The sequence below is a fragment of the Oncorhynchus nerka genome, linkage group LG10 (genome assembly GCF_034236695.1).
Source record: "Oncorhynchus nerka isolate Pitt River linkage group LG10, Oner_Uvic_2.0, whole genome shotgun sequence".
Classification (NCBI taxonomy): Eukaryota; Metazoa; Chordata; class Actinopteri; order Salmoniformes; family Salmonidae; genus Oncorhynchus; species Oncorhynchus nerka.
Window position 1 is genome coordinate 49999672 of NC_088405.1, and position 21160 is coordinate 50020831.

The window sequence follows — 21160 nt, forward strand, 5'->3', positions numbered from 1 at the left end:
CTGCCTACTCCTGACGATTTTGTTTTTCAAATAATATGAGCAAAGAATATTTAGCTTTATCTGGGATGCTAAACCAGACAAAATTAAGTGTGCCTATCTATATAATGATTTGAGTGGGTTGAGATGATTAAATATAAAAACACTAAACCTCTCTAAAAGCTTCACTTATTCTAAAGTTTTACTTTTTACTTTTAAGAAAAGCTCATCCATTATTTAAAAATGGCCTTTTTGCCTTTGTGCAGATTGCCATGTCTCATTTTCGATTAAATTAAAAATTATACTTTTTTCAAAGTTTCTCTCTTTTTCAAACAAGCTTTGCAGAGCTGGCTACTATTTCGAATTTTAAAGCAGACATTGAATATCCCTTCGAGCACGGTGAAGTTATTAATAAACGTTGAGCGGTGAATCAATACATCAGCTCGGTGATTTCGCCATGATGCCAATGGTGACTTTTAAAAAGTTACAGAGTTTAATGGCTGTGACAGCAGAAAACTGAGGATGGATCAACGACATTGTAGTTAGTCCACAATACTAACCTAAATGTGAAAAGAAGAAAGCCTGTACAGAATAAAAAAATACTCCAAAACATGCTTGCTATTTGCAGCATGGCACTCAAGTAAAACTGCAAACAATTTGGCAAAGAAATTACATTTATGTCCTGAATACAAAGCATTACGTTTGAGGCAAATCCAACACTCTTCATATTTGCAAGCATGGTGATGACTGTATCGTATCATTTGACCTTTATTTAGCTAGGCAAGTCAGATAACAACACATTCTTATTTACAATGACAGACTACACCGGACAAACCCGGATGACGCTGGGCCAATTGTGCACCACCCTATGGGCCTCCAAATCACAGCTGGTTGTGATACAGCCTGGATTTGAACCAGGGTGTCTGTAGTGACACCTCAAGCGCTGAGAGGCTGTGCCTTAGACAGCTGCACCACTCAGGAGCCCTGGGAACAGGCAAAACCTGGTTCAGTCAGCTTTCCAACAGACACTGGGAGACAAATTCACCTTTCAGCAGGGCAATAACCTAAAACCAAATATACACTGAATTTGCTTACCAAGACGACGTTGAATGTTCCTGAATGGCCTAGATACAGTTTGACTTAAATCGGCTTCCAAATCTATGACAAGGCTTAAAAATGGCTGTCTAGCAATGATAGACAACCAACTTAACAGAGCTTGAAGAATAAAAAAATAAAAAATGTACAATCCAGGTGTGCAAAGCTCTTGGAGACAAACCCAGAAAGAATCACTGTCATATGTGATTCTAACATGTATTGAATACTTTCTGAAGGCACTGTAGATGCAGACAGTTAACAGTGCTGTATGAGGGTGTGGGTGGGAGGGTGTGGGTGGGAGGGGGTGATGGTGGGCACGGTGCAAAGGAGGAGGTTCGGGAACAGAGAGAGTTCACGTCGCCACGAGCCACTTTGCCCACTAATGAAAGTGAGGGGGAGGGCAGCCAGTGAAATAACAGTGCTGCTTTGCCAAATTAACGCTACCTTCCTGTGTGAGTGCGGAGGGCTTTCTGCGGTATTAATGAGCCATCCAAATTGACAAATGAGGAAGAGGAGACCCCCTATTCCCTCCTCATTTCTACCCCTCTATTTAATAATACAGCCCTTCACTGTCTGCACAATCTGTAGAGCTCAATCGGGGACGGAGAAGGCCTGTATCAGCCCTAAAGTCGTACAAACGGCATTGCCCTCTTCATCAAGTTCAGGATTGCATCGGAGATTGGATAAACCAAGCCTCCTCCATCATCCAGGCTTTTCTTGTGTGAGCGGAAGCTTCACAAAACCCCAAGTGCTGTGTAGCAGCTACATTTATATCATTATAAATGAGTAATGGTTTCAGGGATTCCACCATTAGACAGATAAGATATGAAACAAATATCACCTCATTCTTTACTTCTATAATATTTGCTGCCGTACCAGCGTTTTATTAAGTGTATGACAATCTCCCCTCCGTACAGCCCTCCCGTACTGTACTGTATCCACTGTAATGTAAAAGCAAAGATATGTTCTAGACTTTGAAAATGGTGTTGCTAAGCAACGCTACAGAATATACCAGAAATAGAAATATAAGATATATGAGTTTGAAAAAAACACAGAGGGAAAAGTCACAGCAAACTTAGTTATTTTGACCCTGTATAAATCCTCCAACAGGGAGGATTTCAAATAAAAACTTCAACAACACTGAGCACAGGTCAACGGCACTATACAAGGAGAGTGTGAGACTACAATGAACCTTACGAAACAGTTTCCCAATCATGTATTACCCAACAACAGTCAAACAAACCCCGCTCCTCCGCTCTCTCCACTGGCTTCCAGTTGAAGCTCGCATCCGCTACAAGACCATGGTGCTTGCCTACGGAGCTGTGAGGGGAACGGCACCTCAGTACCTCCAGGCTCTGATCAGGCCCTACACCCAAACAAGGGCACTGCGTTCATCCACCTCTGGCCTGCTCGCCTCCCTACCACTGAGGAAGTACAGTTCCCGTGCAGCCCAGTCAAAACTGTTCGCTGCTCTGGCCCCCCAATGGTGGAACAAACTCCCTCACGACGCCAGGACAGCGGAGTCAATCACCACCTTCCGGAGACACCTGAAACCCCACCTCTTTCAGGAATACCTAGGATAGGATAAAGTAATCCTTCTCACCCCCCTTAAAAGATTTAGATGCACTATTGTAAAGTGGCTGTTCCACTGGATGTCTTAAGGTGAACGCACCAATTTGTAAGTCGCTCTGGATAAGAGCGTCTGCTAAATGACTTAAATGTAAATGTAAATGTAAACAGCAAATGACATAAGCCGCAGAAAAGGATATGTCCAACACACCATACCAGTGGAACTTTGTACAGTATCATTGGTGTCCACTGTTCAGTGAATGGATTTACAACTTAACATATGTACAGTATTGATTAGCACATCGACGCAGCCAATGGGTGGTCTCCTTTTGCACTCTTGCTGCATGGACCTTAATCTGTAAGGTTCTTATCTAGGCAAACATAGACCTGACCCTGGATGAAGACCTGCACAGTTAGTCTCCATGTAGATGCACACTAAATACACTTTTGGATAGTGTGATGCCTTGAGTTGATTTGACCATAACTAATACACGTTTTGGTTGTGATGCCCTCAAGTCAGAAATAAAGCTCACTCACAGCTGTTTTGGGGTAAATGTTCCAACCAACTCCCGATGGCCTAGCAGTATATTATCAGAATGCTAATGGGCCTCCTGTGCTACTCAGCCAAGTGTCTTTCCCTGCTCCATGCAATCCATTCTGTTCACCTTTACACCTGAGCCTTACACCTGAGCCTTACACCTGAGCCTTACACCTGAGCCTTACACCTGAGCCTTACACCTGAGGGTCCCCAACCCAAAGTCAGTCTCTACATAGCAAGTAGAGAGGCAGGCTTTGTGTAAAAAAAAGTCAATAGTACATGTAAAATCCTCACTAATCATTTTGGAGCAAAGCATCTGCATGTATATTATCCCAAGAAGAAATGTCTGCCATGTCTGCCATGGCCAATTACAGAGGCACACCAACTCGTGCATCATATTATTGTGACCTGTGATTTAACGCATGAGGTCATATTAAAGGAGTGGTTGACTTTTTTTTTTTTAAACAAATCTCTATTTTTGATGTATTAGGGACGTTATAGAAGGGCCCAGAAGCTATTTTTTTACGATTTCATTTGGTTTTGAGAAACTTACCGCACCAGCAGTAGACTTCTTCATCGCTTGTTCTGCAGTATGGGGGCCATGGCTAAACATGAACAAAGTCTCCAAAAAGACTCAAATACGTCCTTTTTAGAAACAGAAAATGTTGTACCTTTCAGACTTTTTCCACCAACTTTACAAATACCGCCAACTTTCTTTCTGTCTTTTCTTTATATCTGAAAGGTATTGCCGGTATCAAAGCCGAAACTTTTACTTCCGCCAAACAACCTAGTAATCATTTCAGTAAGGTTTTGCCTACAGCTTAGTATGAAACCATAATGCTGAGGAGGCATTGGCACACATTGTGCTGCTAAATTGTTTCATCGAAAACTAGATGTTTTTGGATTAGTTATTGTGAAACATGTCAATTCTGGTCTTTATTTTGACAGCTCGTTGCAAAAGTGATATATTTTGGTCTTTTAGTAGTAAATCTATCTATTTTTTTCTAGCTCTTTTGTTTGGCATTTATGAATGTGTTATTCAATGTGTTTCTCTGGTCTATAGTAGTAAAGGCCAAATTCAATATTTTAGCTAATATATATTATATATATATTTTTTTGATACCTAAAGGGGTCCTACAATTCAAATTTAAATATCTAAAGGACCCATAGTATGACCATATTAAAACAATTCCATATGTTAGTTCCTTTTAGTATGATATGCTATGTTTCATATGGTATGTATTCATTTGTGGATGTCCATCACCCATTTCGTATGATACGTTATGAATGACAATTTGCATTATATGTTGCGAACTTTCAAAGCGTACAATATGTTACGAATTTGCAAATCGTACGATACGTTATGAATTCTGGCTAGGTGGCTATGTGGCTAACATGCTAAGTAGTTGCAAGGTAGCTAAAACAGTAGTAAGTAGTTGTAAAGTTGCTGATCAGCTAAAATTCTAAAGTTGTCCATGATGAGAACTTCCATCCTTTGGGTTGCCAGATATTCGCGTAATACACCCATCCATCCATCCAACCAACCAACCACAACCCACAATCTGTCTTATGTTACCATACCAAAACCAACATTTCCTAATTTGAGTGTCCTGGATTTACATTTACTCTGTTACTTCTAGTCTATGAGACTAGGCTGGAATTACTGTGGGAATAAATAACATGGAACAGGGAAAATACTGGAATAAAGTAGGCTAATCCAATTGAAAGTATGTCTCAAATTGTTACTTAATAAAACTCCAATCATTGTAAAACATTTGAAGCAATAGCCTACCTGCGTGTGGTCAACGAGATGATAATCACATCAGCACCGATGTGATATGATTAGAATAGCCTACCTGCGTGTGAGCAACGAGATGATAATCACATCACACCGATGTGATATGATTAGAATAGCCTACCTGCGTGTGGTCAACGAGATGATAATCACATCAGCACCGATGTGATATGATTGGAATAGCCTACCTGCGTGTGGTCAACGAGATGATAATCACATCAGCACCGATGTGATATGATTGGAATAGCCTACCTGCGTGTGGTCAACGAGATGATAATCACATCAGCACCGATGTGATATGATTGGAATAGCCTCATCCTGCTGCTTTCAGATAAGCGTGGGGACTCGTCTTGATAAATCAATCAATGTCAGATTTTTGTTTTCACTAAATCTCTATTTGGATACTGGTTATAGGCTACAATTAGGCTGGGGAAATGTTAGCTAAGTTGAGGTGAGTGCTGCTCATGAGCATCTTGTCTAGTTGTCTTATTTATTTCAACATTTTGCCATATTATTTAGTTTAACAAATGGATTATTTCACTCCTAGTCGCTTAGTAGCCTAGTCCTACTCCCGACCAAAAAACCTGTGAATTAATGTGATTTTGTTTCACTGAATCTCCGTCTCTATAGGCTATTTGTTTCATCGGTTTCTGTCTGGGCAAATAAGTGGACGTGATATAGCTCATCTATTCGTTTGCTCATCTATCACTCATCAGAAACATGGAGTAATGTAGCCTAAATCAAGAATATTATTAGTATTTTACTACTTTATATTCCATTATATTCTTACTATAAAATATATGTCTGTTGAAAGTGACTGGGTAGGTGTGTCTTGTCTGGTTAATGAACAAAATAATGAACTATTGATTTCATTTGGATGGCAACCATGGCTGCACAGACCCGTAACAGGCCTAATTATACTCAAAATATGCTATTCTATTCTTTTGAAAATACATTTGATTAGTCTTCTGTTTCTTAGGACCTGTCTAAACAAATGAATAATGGATTTATTTTTGATGGTGCATACTCTCAATGGATTTATTAAAATAGACGCCCACCAGCATCTGTACACCACTACCACCACTTTTCCCCGGCAATGCTGCATGTACACGGGAGGTATAAAAAGAGCATGCAGGCAAGAATGTGGTAAAAAAACAAAACAGTAATAGAGTCAAACATGGTAGGTAGAGAGTCAGCATGTGCTCAGTCTGACACCCTCTCCTTCCCCTCCGTACCCTTCCTACTGCCTGCACCTCCCCTTCCTCCCTATTCTCTCTTCACTCTCTCCCTCCCCTCGCTCCTCTCTCTTCTCTCTGTTCCCTCCCTCCTTCCACGCTTTTCCCTCCTTCCCTCCTCTCTTCCCTCCGCCTCCTCCCTCTCAGGTGAATCAGCAGGCCCACGCCAGGTCCTCTGAGGGCCCTTCAATCAGGCTGCACCCAGCAGTCCATTACGGCCTCTCGTTGTTGTTTAAATGATGTGTCACCGTGCGCCCTTCACACGAGAGCCCAGTAGGAGGACATGGTCAGAACATCGAGCCAATATCAGACTCTTCTGGTGGTCAATGTCCGTGTCACAATGCTGTGGTTCTTGTGATGAGATATTTAGTGTAGTTGTCATACAATAGAATGGTTTTGAAATGTTGATACTTCAGTACAACACACAACACTACCTATTTAAACTCACCAAATGGCATTGTAAATATCAAGCAAGTGGTGCTTATCTGGAAGAGCAGTAGCTCAGGTACACTCTGACTCTGGAAATATGAGTCAGGATACATTATACATTCCTTCTAGCAATACAAGTACATTTCTCCCATGTTAAGCAAATATGTTGGTATTGATGTTGTCTTCCACTGAGCCATCAGTTGGCTCAGGAACCTTTCCTTCAGCAGCTCAGTTGGTTGTTATATGGGTTGCACCACAACCAACTGAAGAAAACTCCTGGATGACTCTCAAAGGCAGGAATGGTTAACTCATTAATATTAATACATCAGAGCGTTTGATTCATCACGGTCTTTCTCAGTAAAGTCTCCCACGCAAGTCACAAAGTGACTTGGTATTACAAAGAACGTGCACATTGCACAAACTCCCACCATGGGGAAGGTATAGAGTTGTGTAAACTCTCTCACCTTAGTGACTAATGCTGTTCAGGAACACTTCAACAAATGTGAAGCAAAAGACCTGGAAAGCCAAGTGTAAAGTCAATGCTTCATTATGACACTTAACAAAGTTTGCATCATGGCAACGTGAAATGCACAATCTTGAACAGACAGTGACCCTTAAAATCCCCTAATAGGACTGAGTGTGTTGGGCTTTAGTGGGAAAGGAATGGATAAAAGAATAATCTATTGTGCGGAGGAGGGATGGGAGACCGGGTGAAATGGGAGTTGTGTGCCAGGGATAAAGGAGAGGAGAGGAGGATGATACAGTACAGCAACCTGGACTGGTAGATGTAGCAGTACACATAAACCCAGAGCACTCCAATTAGTACTATATGTTACGTTTCGTTTACGGTAGCATTTAAAAGTGTTTTTCTTTATTTTTACTATTTTCTACATTGTAGAAAAATAGTGAATACATCAAAACTATGAAATAACACATATGGAATCATGTAGTAACCAACAAAGTGTTAAACAAATCCAAATATATTTTATATTTGAGATTCTTCAAAGTAGCCACTCTTTGCCTTCATGACAGCTTTGCACACTCTTGGCATTCTCTCAACCAGCTTAATGAGGTAGTACATGGAATGCATTTCAATTTACGGGTGTGCCTTGTTAAAAGTTAACGTGTGGAATTTATTTCCTTCTTCAATAGGAGTCCCGTCAATGGGACAGTTGTAAATCATGCAGCGTTGTGTGTCACGATCGCAGATTTTAGAGAAACAACAAATGTCAGTACATATAAGTGTCTTATATCGGCTGAAAGCTAAATTCTTGTTAATATAACTGCACTGTACAATTTACAGTAGCTATTACTGCGAAAAAAAATGCCATGCTATTGTTTGAAGAGAGCTCCTAACAACAAAACACTTTTTTAATTGCGATAGGTTTGATAAATTCACCTCTGATGGTGAAATGTGTACTTACATTCTGAAATCTTGCTCTGATTTATCATCCCAAGGGTCCCAGAGATAACATGAAGTGTTGTTTTGTTAAAAAAGGTCCATATAGCATGCACGATCGATTTTGTATTTCCACTCGTTCAATTTGCAAAGAAAATAATTGTCATGGTCGTCCTCCTCTTCATCTGAAGAGGAGAGGCGAGAAGGATCGGAGGACCAAAATGCGGCGTGGTATGTGTTCATCATGAATTTTAATAAAGAAAACACTGAACACTGAAACACTATACAAAAACAATAAAAGAAATAACAACTGTGAAGCTAATGAGAACTGTGCTGAAACAAGCAATCAACATAGACAATCACCCACAAACAAACAGTGCAACCCAGGCTACCTAAGTATGATTCTCAATCAGAGACAACTAATGACACCTGCCTCTGATTGAGAACCATACTAGGCCGAAACATAGAAATACCCAAATCATCGAAAAACACGTATAGACTGCCCACCCCAACTCACGCCCTGACCATACTAAATAATGATAAAACAAAGGAAATAAAGGACAGAACGTGACAATAATCCGTGAAAATCTAACCCTGAACGTTGTTTCAATCAGTCAAAGCTAGCTAGATAGCCAATGAGCTGGGCTTAATGGGAGTATGCGGAAAACCCATATCTGTTGCAAAATTTGCCTGCTAACCTTGTGCGACAGTAAGCCTTTTCCTTTTGGACAAAAATTGCAAGTATATGGAGAGTTATGAAGTTATGACAACTGGGTGTTTTGCAAATGTTGAACTTACAATATGGCTACTAATACTGGAAAAGCTAAATCAAAGTCCAAGTTTACAGATTTGACGATATTCTTGCAGAAAAATGTAATGTAAATGTGCCCTTCACAATTCACCCAAATGTACCTGGGTGACTTCACACTAAATGTCATGTATCTTGCTCATACTTCAAGTTATCAGTCTGAAACGTTTCACTGCCCTCTTGTGGACACCATCGGAATTACAACCAGAGTGATGGCTAGATTTGGGACCTTTCTGTTGCATTTCAAAGCTGTTGGTGTATTTTATTCTACCAGATTTATTGTGTTATATTTTCCTACATTCAATTTACATTTCCACCACGAACTTCAAAGTGTTTCCTTTCAAATGGTACCAAGAATATGCATATCCTTGCTTCAGGGCCTGAGCTACAGATTTGGGTATGTCTTTTAGGCGAAAACTTTAAAAAAGGGGGCTATCCCTAAGAAGTTCTTCTTAATGCATTTGAGCCTATCAGTTGTGTTGTGACAAGATTGGCGTGGTATACAGAAGATAGCGCTATTTGGTAAAAGACCAAGTCCATATTATGGCAAGAACAGCTCAAATAAGAAAAGAGAAAAGACAGTCCATCATTACTTTAATTAAGACATGAAGGTCAGTCAATAAGGAAAATGTCAAGAACTTTGAAAGTTTCTTCAAGGGCAGTCGCAAAAACAATCAAGAACTATGATGAAGCTGACTTTCATGAAGACTGGCACAAGAAAGGAAGACCCAGAGTTACCTTTGCTGCAGAGGATAAGTTCATTAGAGTCAACTGCACCTCAGAAATTGCAGCCCAAATAAATGCTTCAGAGGAGACTGTGTGAATCAGGCCTTGATGGTCGAATTGCTGCAAAGAAACCACTACTAAAAGGACACCAATAAGAAGAAGAGACTAGCTTGGGCCATGAAACATGAGCAATGGACATTAGACCGGTGGAACTCTTTCTTTGATAAGTCCAAATTTGAGATTTTTGGTTCCAGCCACCTTGTCTTGATCTTCGCATGTGTGGTTCTCACTGTGAAGCATGGAGGAGGAGGTGTGATGGTGTGGGGGTGCTCTGCGTGTAACATTGTCAGGGATTTATTTAGAATTCAAGGCACACTTAACCAGCATGGCTACCACAGTATTCTGCAGCGATACACCATCCCAAGTGGGTTTCGTTTAGTGGGACCATCATTTGTTTATCAACAGGACAATGACCCAACACACCTCCAGGCTGTGTAAGGGCTATTTTACCAAGAAGGTGAATGATGGCGTGCTGCATCAGATGACCTGACCTCCACAATCACCTGACCTCAACCCTATTGAGATGGTTTGGGATGAGTTGGACCACAGAGTGAAGGAAAAGCAGCTAACAAGTGCTCAAAATATGAGAGAACTTCTTCAAGACTGTTGGAAAAGTATTCCAGATGAAGTTGGTTGAGAGAATGCCAAGAGTGTGCAAAGCTTTAATCAAGGCAAAGAGTGGCTACTTTGAAGAATCTCAAATATAAAATTTGTTTAACACTTTTTTGGTTGATACATAATTCCATATGTGTTACTTCAAAGGTTTGATGTACTCACTATTATTCTACAATGTAGAAAATAGTAAATATTATGAAAACCCTTGAATAAGTAGGTGTGTCCAAACTTTTGACTGGTACTATATATGTATTAATTTTTGGATGTCCATCATCCATTTTGAATGATATGTTACGAATTACAATTGGTACAATATGTTGCGAATTTGCAAAATATATGATATGTACTTCTAGGTGGCTAGGTGGCTCATGCTAATGTTAGCTAGGTGGCTAATGTTAGCTAGGTGCCTAACGTTATCTATGCTAGGGGTTAGGGTTAGGGGTTTAGGGGTAAGTTTTAGGGTTAAGTTTAGGGTTAGGTTTAGGATAAAGGGTTTGGGGAAGGCTTGTCAAACATTTGAATTTACTTGCAAATTAGCTAAAAAAGTAGTAAGTAGCTTCAAAGTTGCTAATCAGCTAAAATGCTAAAGTTGTCCGTGATGAGATTCAAACAGGCAACCTTTTAAGGTTGCTATTTTCCTTATACGCATACACATCCAACCCGACCAACCACCCTACTTTAATTGTTGTCTCAAGTAACCTTCTGTCTTATTTAACATACCAAACATAACATATTATACTGTACTAATTTGAGTGTCCCGGAGTTACATTTTACTATGTTACGGGACCAGACTGAGTACAGAGGTGGGACATGGTGAGGTAGAGTAAGGCAGCAATGGAGGCTCCTCAGAGAAGGAAGGGGAGGACCATCCTCCTCAGTGAATTTCATAAAAATGTAAATTGTAAAACTTAAATAGTTATCCTTTTTAGATAAAACTATACTAAATATAATCACGTCACCAAATAATTTATTAAAACACACTATTTTGTAAAGAAGGTCTACATTAGCCTCAACAGCACTCTGTAGGGTAGCACCATGGTGTAGCTGAAGGACAGCTAGCTTCCGTCCTCCTCTGGGTACATTGACTTCAATAGAAAACCTAGGAGGCTCATGGTTCTCACCCCTTTCCATGGACTTACACAGATTTAGACTTAAACTTACGGAAGACGTCCTCCAACCTGTCAGAGCTCTTGCAGCATGAACTGACATGTTGTCGACCCAATCAAAGGGTCAGCAAATTAATCTAGTACTGAAAGCATAAGCTACAGCTAGCTAGCACTGCAGTGCATAACATGTGGTGAGTAGTTGACTCAAAGAGAGACAAAGACAATAGTTGAACAGTTTAGAACTATTTAATATCTTCCAAAATGAAGGAGAAGCAAGAGAGAAATAGACAGAGAGAGCGAGATTGTAATTTTATTTTCACCCTCAGTTTCACTTAATGTTACTTAGCTAGCAAACACCCTGCTCAAACAGAGAGATGTTATGTTAGCTAGCTATCTGTGACTTTCTAACACAACACTGGAACTCTTCCCTGTCAAGGTAAGTTTTTGGATTTACTAATTTATTGCCACTGGGGCCCACCGATGTAACTGCTTACTGACTGTACACTGTAACGTTACTCCATGATTGTAGCGGGTTTACTAACGCGTTAGTTCTATTAGCTATGCTGACTATGATGTTACGTTAGTTAATATGGTGACAACGATGTAGACTGTATGTAGCGGTTTGGCTTGGAGTGATTTTTTTGCCTGGTCACATACATTGAAGTCCACAAGTGAAGTGAAAAGGTGAGAGGAGGAAGGTGCATAGATGCATGAAGGGATACAACGTGGTTGCTATGAAAATGAACTGTGTATTCATTCCGCTGATTCTGTTGAAAACGTTTCTTAAACGTAAGACAAACGGGGATAAACATACCTGATTTTGTCCAATATAAACTCTCATTTACAACTGTTGGACTAATGAGCATACCCTATATCAGCTAGATGGAGGCAAGAGTGTGCAAGGCTGTATTGAATGTCACTGTCTGTCCGTATGTTACTGTCTGTCACCTCAAATTTGTCTCTCAACCTGTGTGCACCTACATTGTAAACTGTCATTCATAGGCTAGGTTGCAGCAACCTCTGTATAGGGAAAATGGAGTATCATGTAGCAGCCTAAATCTATCGCTGTTAGACTGAACTGGATGAACAGAATATGAATGACAGTCATCCAACATGCTGTAATAGAAATAAGGCCATGCTCAAGAAAACTGACCGCCACTGTAAGGCAGTGGGCTTCACAGCTGAGGTGAGGGGGCCAAGGAAGCTGTCTTTGTTAGAATTAATCGTTAACCAGGGGATGAGGACCCAATAACACGCTCAAACCAGCCGATTCTGCTTATATTGCATCTAGCTAATTAAAACTGGATTGGCGCTTGCCCCCTGTATGAGAGGAGTGAACCTGGGCCTGTCGGAATGTTTAAGGGAGATTGTCAGATTGCACTTGTCATCGTGGCTGTGCTTCCATTCCCTGCCAGTCTGGCACAGCCTAACGACTTCAGATGAGAGCTCCTCATCTCCTTTCATGCCTCCTCAGGCAACAGTGTCCTGTGTGTCGACACACAGGCAGTGAGTGGGTGTGCGTGGCTGTGCTACACAGTCACTTCTCTCTTACTGATGATGACCTTGTCAACTCTGAATTGACTTTATGTTTTGGCCGGGGTCACAAGAGTTCAGGGCTTGCTGCCGTGATCTGTTCAGGAATCCTGACGTTGATTACGTAATTTTTCTATTTGTATGGTCATTTTAATTTTTGCTTGGAGTCCCACTGATACCGAAGTCTCTTTTGCAAGGGAGCTCAGCAGCAATTAGACATCAAAAGTTATAGACATAAATACTTCAATCAAGGTGGAGCATAGGAAACCCCCAAAAATACAGAAATACATTTATGAAAAACAAGCACATTCCTCTGTTAATCTGACCATGAAATACCCAAATTAAGATGAACAGTTTACAATACACGGCCATGATGTTTGAATTTAATCTGGCTGTTAGCAATGTAAACAGTGTAGATTTTGACATGTTTTGTTTTCAAGTAAAAAAATGTAAAAAAGCTCATAGATAATGAAATGTCGTGATGCAAAGTGAAATATATCACATAGAACTGTAGGTACAGTACAGATCTAAGTGAAGAGATAGACGCAAAGTGGAGGAAATTTCCATCGCCTATTTATTGTTCATTACATTCTCAGAAGTAAGAAATTACCTCAGGCTAGAATATCCTCCATCCGGTTAATACAAGACACCTCTCTCACTCTCTCTCTGTCTCTCTCTCTCTCTCGCTCTCTCTCTCTCTCTCTCTCGCTCTCTCTCTCTCTCTGTCTCTCTCTCTCTCTCTCTCTCTCTCTCGCTCTCTCTCTCTCTCTCTCTCTCTCTCTCTCTCTCTCTCTCTCTCTCTCTCTGTCTCTCTCTGTCTCTCGCTCTCTCTCTCTCTCTCTCTCTCTCTCTCTCTCTCTCTCTCTCTCTCTCTCTCTCTCTCTCTCTCTCTCTTTCTCTCAATAGGCCGACAGAGAGGGGGAGAGGAAATATTTTATGAATAGCTCTGCTTGTCTTTTGTCTCTTTCTCTGGTACACTCCTCCGGTTCAGCGCACTTTCTCCTCAATGAGGAGTCATGCTCCCTGCACTCCACCACTCTGTAACATGCTCGTAAAAAGGAGATTCACCCAAATCTCAAATGTATTTCACACAATACCGCCTTTGAATTGATTGAGCAGCCTAACAGCCAAGGGCCACTATAAGTCTACCACCACCTCCATGGATTTCCCTCATTAGTGCTAATGCTATGCTGTAGCTACTGTAAGTATAAACCCAAATACCGGCTCACCAGGTCAAGAGACTATAGGTGGCAGTAAGATTATGCAACTGTTTAATTTGCATAAACGAATTCCCGGCCATTCCTCTGTGCTACTTGTGTACTCTTTTGTAGTCTCCTTGTAGCAGAGATGTCAACATGTTTCAATCAAATGGCACCACTCAACTGCTGCTGCCGCTCAGGCTCAACCCCTGAAGGCCAATTCAGCTCAGCCCAACGCAAAAAGAATGCAAGTGGATGCATTATGACAGACGTCCACTTTCTGACTGCCTTACAGTGTTTCCCAAGGAGACATGATAGGTCTCGATTGAGTTAGGGTGGATTCCCTTGACTTGAGTGAGTGCGTGTGGGCGTGTGTGCCATGCATGTGAACATTATCGATAGTTTTTATACAAGATATGTCATTGATTTTTTGGACTGTTTTATGTGATGAGGTACATACGTTGATGAACCGTTTATCAAATAAACATTGTGTAGAAGGTGTGAGTTGCTGATAACTAGCGTACCCGTGGGGTATTCTGGTTCCTCCCACACTCCTAACAGACAGTAGGGCTGCATCCGAAATGGCATCCTATTTCCTGTATAGGGCCCTATGGGCCCTGGTCAAAAGTAGTGAATAGGATGCCATTTTAGACACAGAAAAGGTTTTTCATCTCAACAGCACCCGGAAATCAGATTATTATTATTTTTAATGAAAAGAAGAATACTTTGGCTGCTGTGTGGTCCCTAAGAATGCCTTGGTTTATGCCAGCCTGTTAATTAACGTTAAAGGCGGAATCCGCGTTTAGGGGAAACAGAACCACTGTCCTCCCTCAGCCACTTTGTTATTGTTATTGTTTAGTTAGACGAAACGGAGGTGAGGAGCGTCAAGCAGTTTGGTCACAAAAAAAGAGCAGGACATATTCTGCTGTTCTATCGCACGTGCAATGATGTCATCGGGAAGAAAACAGTGTTCGTTGTTTGCAGTAACTGTTTTGTTGTTGTAATACCCCAAACGGACGTGGCAGTTTCATCATTAAGGATTCCAGCTTTAAGGCACCTTGGTGCCACTGAGCATTATTAACTATTATGAACCATTATGAACCAGTATTAACTATTATTAACTATTATTAACTATTATGAACCATTATCAACCATTATGAACTATTATGAACTATTATGAACCATTATGAACTATTATGAACCATTATGAACCATTATTAACCATTATTAACTATTATTAACTATTATGAACCATTATGAACTATTATTAACTATTACGAACCATTACAAACTATTATGAACTATTACGAACCATTACGAACCATTATTAACTATTATTAACTATTATTAACTATTATGAACCATTATGAACCATTATTAACTATTATGAACTATTATGAACTATAATGAACTATTATGAACTATTACGAACCATTATGAACCATTATGAACTATTACGAACCATTATGAACCATTATTAACTATTATTAACTATTACGAACCATTATGAACTATTATGAACTCACTGCTACTTGTTTGTCTCAACTAGTTTTAAGGTTATTAATCTCAACGGACCAGCAATACTAAGAGTAATGGCCATATCAATTTGATGTCTAGGGAGAAGTATTTTACTCCAAACCCGCTGTCAAGCATAGGATCACAGACGAAACTCATCAAAAACAGTAGTTTTACGTCCCATTGGATAATGTTACAACTATCATTCATTGAACAGATGATCATAAGTAGGGCTGCCTTCTTTAGGACTAGGGGCGGGGGGGGGGGGGGGGGGCTGAAATATGAATGTGCCAATCAAACTGTGAAAAACCCACAGTCAGATATCCAGCCAGTTCAAACCATTTTAGAAATGTGAGCCAGCAGCGTTTTCCAGGTCAGTCAGTACCCAACAAAGGATTCTGGCAAAACTGAGGATGAAATGAGTTTCAAGTGTCAAGTTTTAATGTCACATGCACAAGTACAATGAAATGCCTTTCTTGCAAACTGAAAACCCAACAATGCAATAATCGCCATAAGGACTGTTAAAACATATTTAGGGGAGTTGGAGTGTGATAAGAAAGACTTACCCCTGGCAGAGAGCTTCTTGGTGTTGATGATCTTAGCAGCATACTCTTGCCCTGAGAGGACCTTGAGGCATCTACGTACCACAGAAAAAGCTCCCCTGGGAAAAAGCAGGAGACAAAAATGCATATTGAACTGCACAGTTATGGTGAATATTAATTTCCTTTTCCAATTCATTTGAACGTAATGTTTTTGCACCTAAAATGGCTAATATCTCATTTGTTTCATGGTCAAAGTTAAACTGCCAGCTAAATGCAGACCGAGGCTATAGCACTCATTCACAGTCTGACCGGAAAAATACATTCCCTGACAATTGCACTGTGGGCATTCTTTTAGGAAAATCTGACAAATACTGTGGTTGATATTTGAACTGGCATCCTGCCAGTAGGCACGAAACACTTTTGAGCTGTACAATAGCATGATTGCAACAAAATCAGGCATTGGCCGATGATCCCAGACAGATCAGGTTGGAGTTTAAGAACACTCAATCCCCATGACTGAAACGCCACCACCTTTCAAACTGAAGACAGAGACACGAGGTCAGTGCTATCCCAAGCTTCTGCTCCAAACCAAACCTAATATGCCGTCTCTTTTATTCAACCATTGTGGCCTTTTCCTTCTGTGTGCGTAGCTCAAGTGGCCTTAGGGAAACAGCAAGTAGATCAAAGGAGCCCTGTGGATCGGCTGTGTGTGTGTTTGTGTGTGTGTGGCGGGGGGCAGACAAGACAGTTCATTCTGCCCAAACCAGATGAAACAGATAGCATCGTCTCTCTCTCTCTCTTTCTCTCAGCAGCACTTCCTCATGGTAATCCTGTGCCTCTGCTCTGGAAGGATTGGTTAATTGAGTTACTGTGTTAGGAATTGCTTGTGAGTCTCGAAACGACACATGAACTTGATTGTGTGCTGCCTACCATAATGGATCCAGATTGAGACAGGGCTTCACCCTGGCCACTGTAACATCGTTTATTTCCTCAGTACTACTGTCAGTACACATCAGGAAAAAGGGTAGGTCGGAAACAGAAGGGACACGGCCGTAGATCATTCAGTGCCGTAATCATCGTTGCCACTTTCATTGTTCAGATCTGTTCTGATCCGGAAAATTGCACTCACATTATATTCATGAATGTTAAAATGTCAGCTAATTCATCAGACATCGATGTGTGCGCAGCACAACCATCACCTGTGAGAGTTTAGCGTTAACAAAAAAATATATATATACACTACCGTTCAAAAGTTTAATGTCAGTTAGAAATGTCTTTGTTTTCCATGAAAACATACCTGAAATTAGTAGCAAAATGAATAGGAAATATAGTCAAGACATTGACATGGTCATAAATAATGATTTTTTTATTGAAATAATAATTGTGTCCTTTAAACTTTGCTTTCGTCAAAGAATCCTCCATTTGCAGCAATTACAGACTTGCAGACCTTTGGCATTCTAGTTGTCAATTTGTTAAGATAATCTGAAGAGATTTCACCCCATGCCTCCTGAAGCACCTCCCACAATTGGATTGGCTTGATGGGTACTTCTTACATACCATACGGTCAAGCTGCTCCCACAACAGCTCAATAGAGTTGAGATCCGGTGACTGTGCTGGCCACTCCATTACAGACTGAATACCAGCAGACTGCTTCTTGCCTAAACAGTTATTGCATAGTTTGGAGCTGTGCTTTGGGTCATTGTCCTGTTGTAGGAGGAAATTGGCTCCAATTAAGCGCCGTCCACAGGGTATGGCATGGCGTTGCAAAATGGAGTGATAGCCTTCCTTCTTCAAGATCCACTTTATCCTGAACAAATCTCTCACTTCACCACCACCAAAGCACCCTCAGACCATCACACTGCCTCCACCATGCTTGACAGATGGCGCCAAGCACTCCTCCAGTATCTTTTCATTTTTTCTGCGTCTCACAAATGTTCTTCTTTGTGATCCGAACACTTCAAACTTAGATTTGTTTGTCCATAACACTTTCTTCCAATCTTCCTCTGTCCAGTGTCTGTGTTCTTTTGCCCATATTAATCTTTTCTTTTTATTGGCCAGTCCGGAGTCGCCTCTTCACTGTTGACGTTGAGACTGGTGTTTTGCGGTTACTATTTAATGAAGCTGCCAGTTGAGGACTTGTGAGGCGTCTGTTTCTCAAACTAGACCCTCTAATGTACTTGTCCTTTTGCTCAGTTGTGCACCGGGGCCTCCCACTCCTCTCTCTATTCTGGTTAGAGCCAGTTTGCGCTGTTATGTGAAGGGAGTAGTACACAGCATTGTACAAGATCTTCAGTTTCTTTGCAATTTCTCGCATGGAATAGCTTTCATTTCTCAGAATAAGAATGATGAGTTTCAGAAGAAATTCTTTGTTTCTGGCCATTTTGAGCCTGTATTTGAACCCACAAATGCTGATGTTCTAGATACTCAACTAGTCTAAAGAAGGCCAGTTTTATTGCTTCTTTAATCAGAACAACAGTTTTCAGCTGTGCTAACATAATTGCAAAATGGTTTTCTAATGATCAATTAGCCTTTTAAAATGATAAACTTGGAATTAGCTAACACAACGTTCTCTTGGAACACAGGAGTGATGGTTGCTCATAATGGGCCTCTGTACGCCCATGTAGATATTCTATTAAAAATCTGCTGTTTCCAGCTACAATAGTCATTTACAACATTAACAATGTATACACTGTATTTCTGATCAATTTGATGTTATTTTAATGGCCAGAAAATGTGCTTTTCTTTCAAAAACAATGACGTTTCTAAGTGACCCCAAACTTTTGAACAGTAGTGTATATATAGTACTGTATGTATTATGAAATATGTCCATGTCAAACTATTGGATTGCCACCCCCAAATTAAATTATGTAAGCATCTTTGGCTGCCTGTGTGTATGTGTGTGTGTGTGTGTGTGTGTGTGTGTGTGTGTGTGTGTGTGTGTGTGTGTGTGTGTGTGTGTGTGTGTGTGTGTGTGTGTGTGTGTGTGTGTGCGTGCGTGTGTGCGTGCTAGTGAGCAAGCGCGAGAGAGAGAGAGAGAGAGGGGGGTAGTAGCAGTGTGGGCGGGGACCCTTTCTGTAGATGTGTCACAATTCTCAGATGGTTGAGCACATTACAATGCTTTAAACACAAGGGGCACATCAAGCATTTCATATAGCACCATCAATCCTTACATATAGCACCATCAAGCATTTCATATAGCACCATCAAGCATTTCATATAGCACCATCAAGCATTTCAAGTAGCACCATCAAGCATTTCATATAGCACCATCAAGCATTTCATATAGCACCATCAATCATTTCATATAGCACCATCAATCATTACATATAGCACCATCAAGCATTACATATAGCACCATCAAGCTTTCCATATAGCACCATCAATCATTACATATAGCACCATCAAGCATTTCAAGCAGCACCATCAAGCATTACATATAGCACCATCAAGCATTTCAAGTAGCACCATCAAGCATTTCAAGCAGCACCATCAATAATTTCATATAGCACCATCAATAATTTCATATAGCACCATCAATTATTACAAATAGCACCATCAAGCATTTCATATAGCACCATCAAGCATTTCATATAGCGCCATCAATCATTTCATATAGCACCATCAAGCATTACATATAGCACCATCAAGCATTTCAAGTAGCACCATCAAGCATTTCATATAGCACCATCAATCATTACATATAGCACCATCAAGCATTTTATATAGTACCATCAATCAGTACATATAGCACCATCAAGCATTACATATAGCACCATCAATAATTTCATATAGCACCATCAATCATTTCATATAGCACCATCAATCATTTCATATAGCACCATCAAGCATTTCAAGTAGCACCATCAAGCATTTCATATAGCACCATCAATCATTACATATAGCACCATCAATAATTTCATATAGCACCATCAATAATTTCATATAGCACCATCAATTATTACAAATAGCACCATCAAGCATTTCATATAGCACCATCAAGCATTTCAAGTAGCACCATCAAGCATTTCAAGTAGCACCATCAAGCATTTCATATAGCACCATCAATCATTACAAATAGCACCATCAAGCATTTCATATAGCACCATCAAGCTTTCCATATAGCACCATCAATCAAAACATATAGCACCATCAAGCATTTCATATAGCACCATAAAGCATTTCATATAGCACCATCAATCATTACATATAGCACCATCAATCATTACATATAGCACCATCAAGCATTTCATATAGCACCATCAATCATTACATATAGCACCATCAATCATTACATATAGCACCATCAAGCATTTCAAGTAGCACCATCAAGCATTACAATCCAGGACAATTTAAGATCTCAAACACAAACACCTATACCTAAGGACTATCTGAAATAGTGAACTACCCCCCGTTTATTATCTATGCATAGTCACTTTACCCTTTTACCTACATGTACAAATTATCTTGATAATCTTGTACCCACGCACATTGACTCGGTACCGGTACCCTCTATATATAGCCTCATTATTGTTATTTTATTGTGTTACTTTTTTAAATAAAAATGTTTAAACTTTAGTTTTACTTAGTAAATATTTTCTTAGCTCTATTTTCTTAAAACTACATTGTTGGCTAAGGGCTTGTAAGTAAGCATTTCAGGGTAAGGTCTACACCTGTTGTATTAAACGTATGTGACAAATAACATTATATTTTATTAACACAATACACAGAGAATTTTACAACTTCAATGTGTCCTCTTTTCTTTCTCGATTTGGTAGTGAACAATTCAAAGTTCTTTGACCTGGCGTGAATTCTTTGAGAACTTATCAGGCGATCGACATTATTGCGCCGTCTCGTAGCAGCAGATCATGGGAAAGAAGGAGAATGTGTGTTTCGTGTGTTACCTGTAGAGGATGAAAGTGAACCACTGAGCACCGATATAAAATATTAAAGTCTCATCTTCTCGCCTCATTCCACTGAATTTCCAATAAGACACTCAGTGACATCATCCAGCTTCCTGTGA

The 21160-nt window shown here is 40.2% G+C and overlaps 1 protein-coding gene across 2 annotated transcripts in view; it reads right to left on the bottom strand.

Annotated features, from left to right (window-relative positions):
- Positions 1-21160, bottom strand: part of LOC115135460 (calcium/calmodulin-dependent protein kinase type II subunit alpha) — a 67636-nt gene that overhangs the window by 45632 nt on the left and 844 nt on the right. For both annotated transcript variants that reach the window (XM_029670164.2, XM_065023493.1), the window contains exon 2: positions 16165-16259. In XM_029670164.2, coding sequence (XP_029526024.1) covers positions 16165-16259 — 95 coding nt within the window. The remainder of the gene's footprint in view (positions 1-16164; positions 16260-21160) is intronic.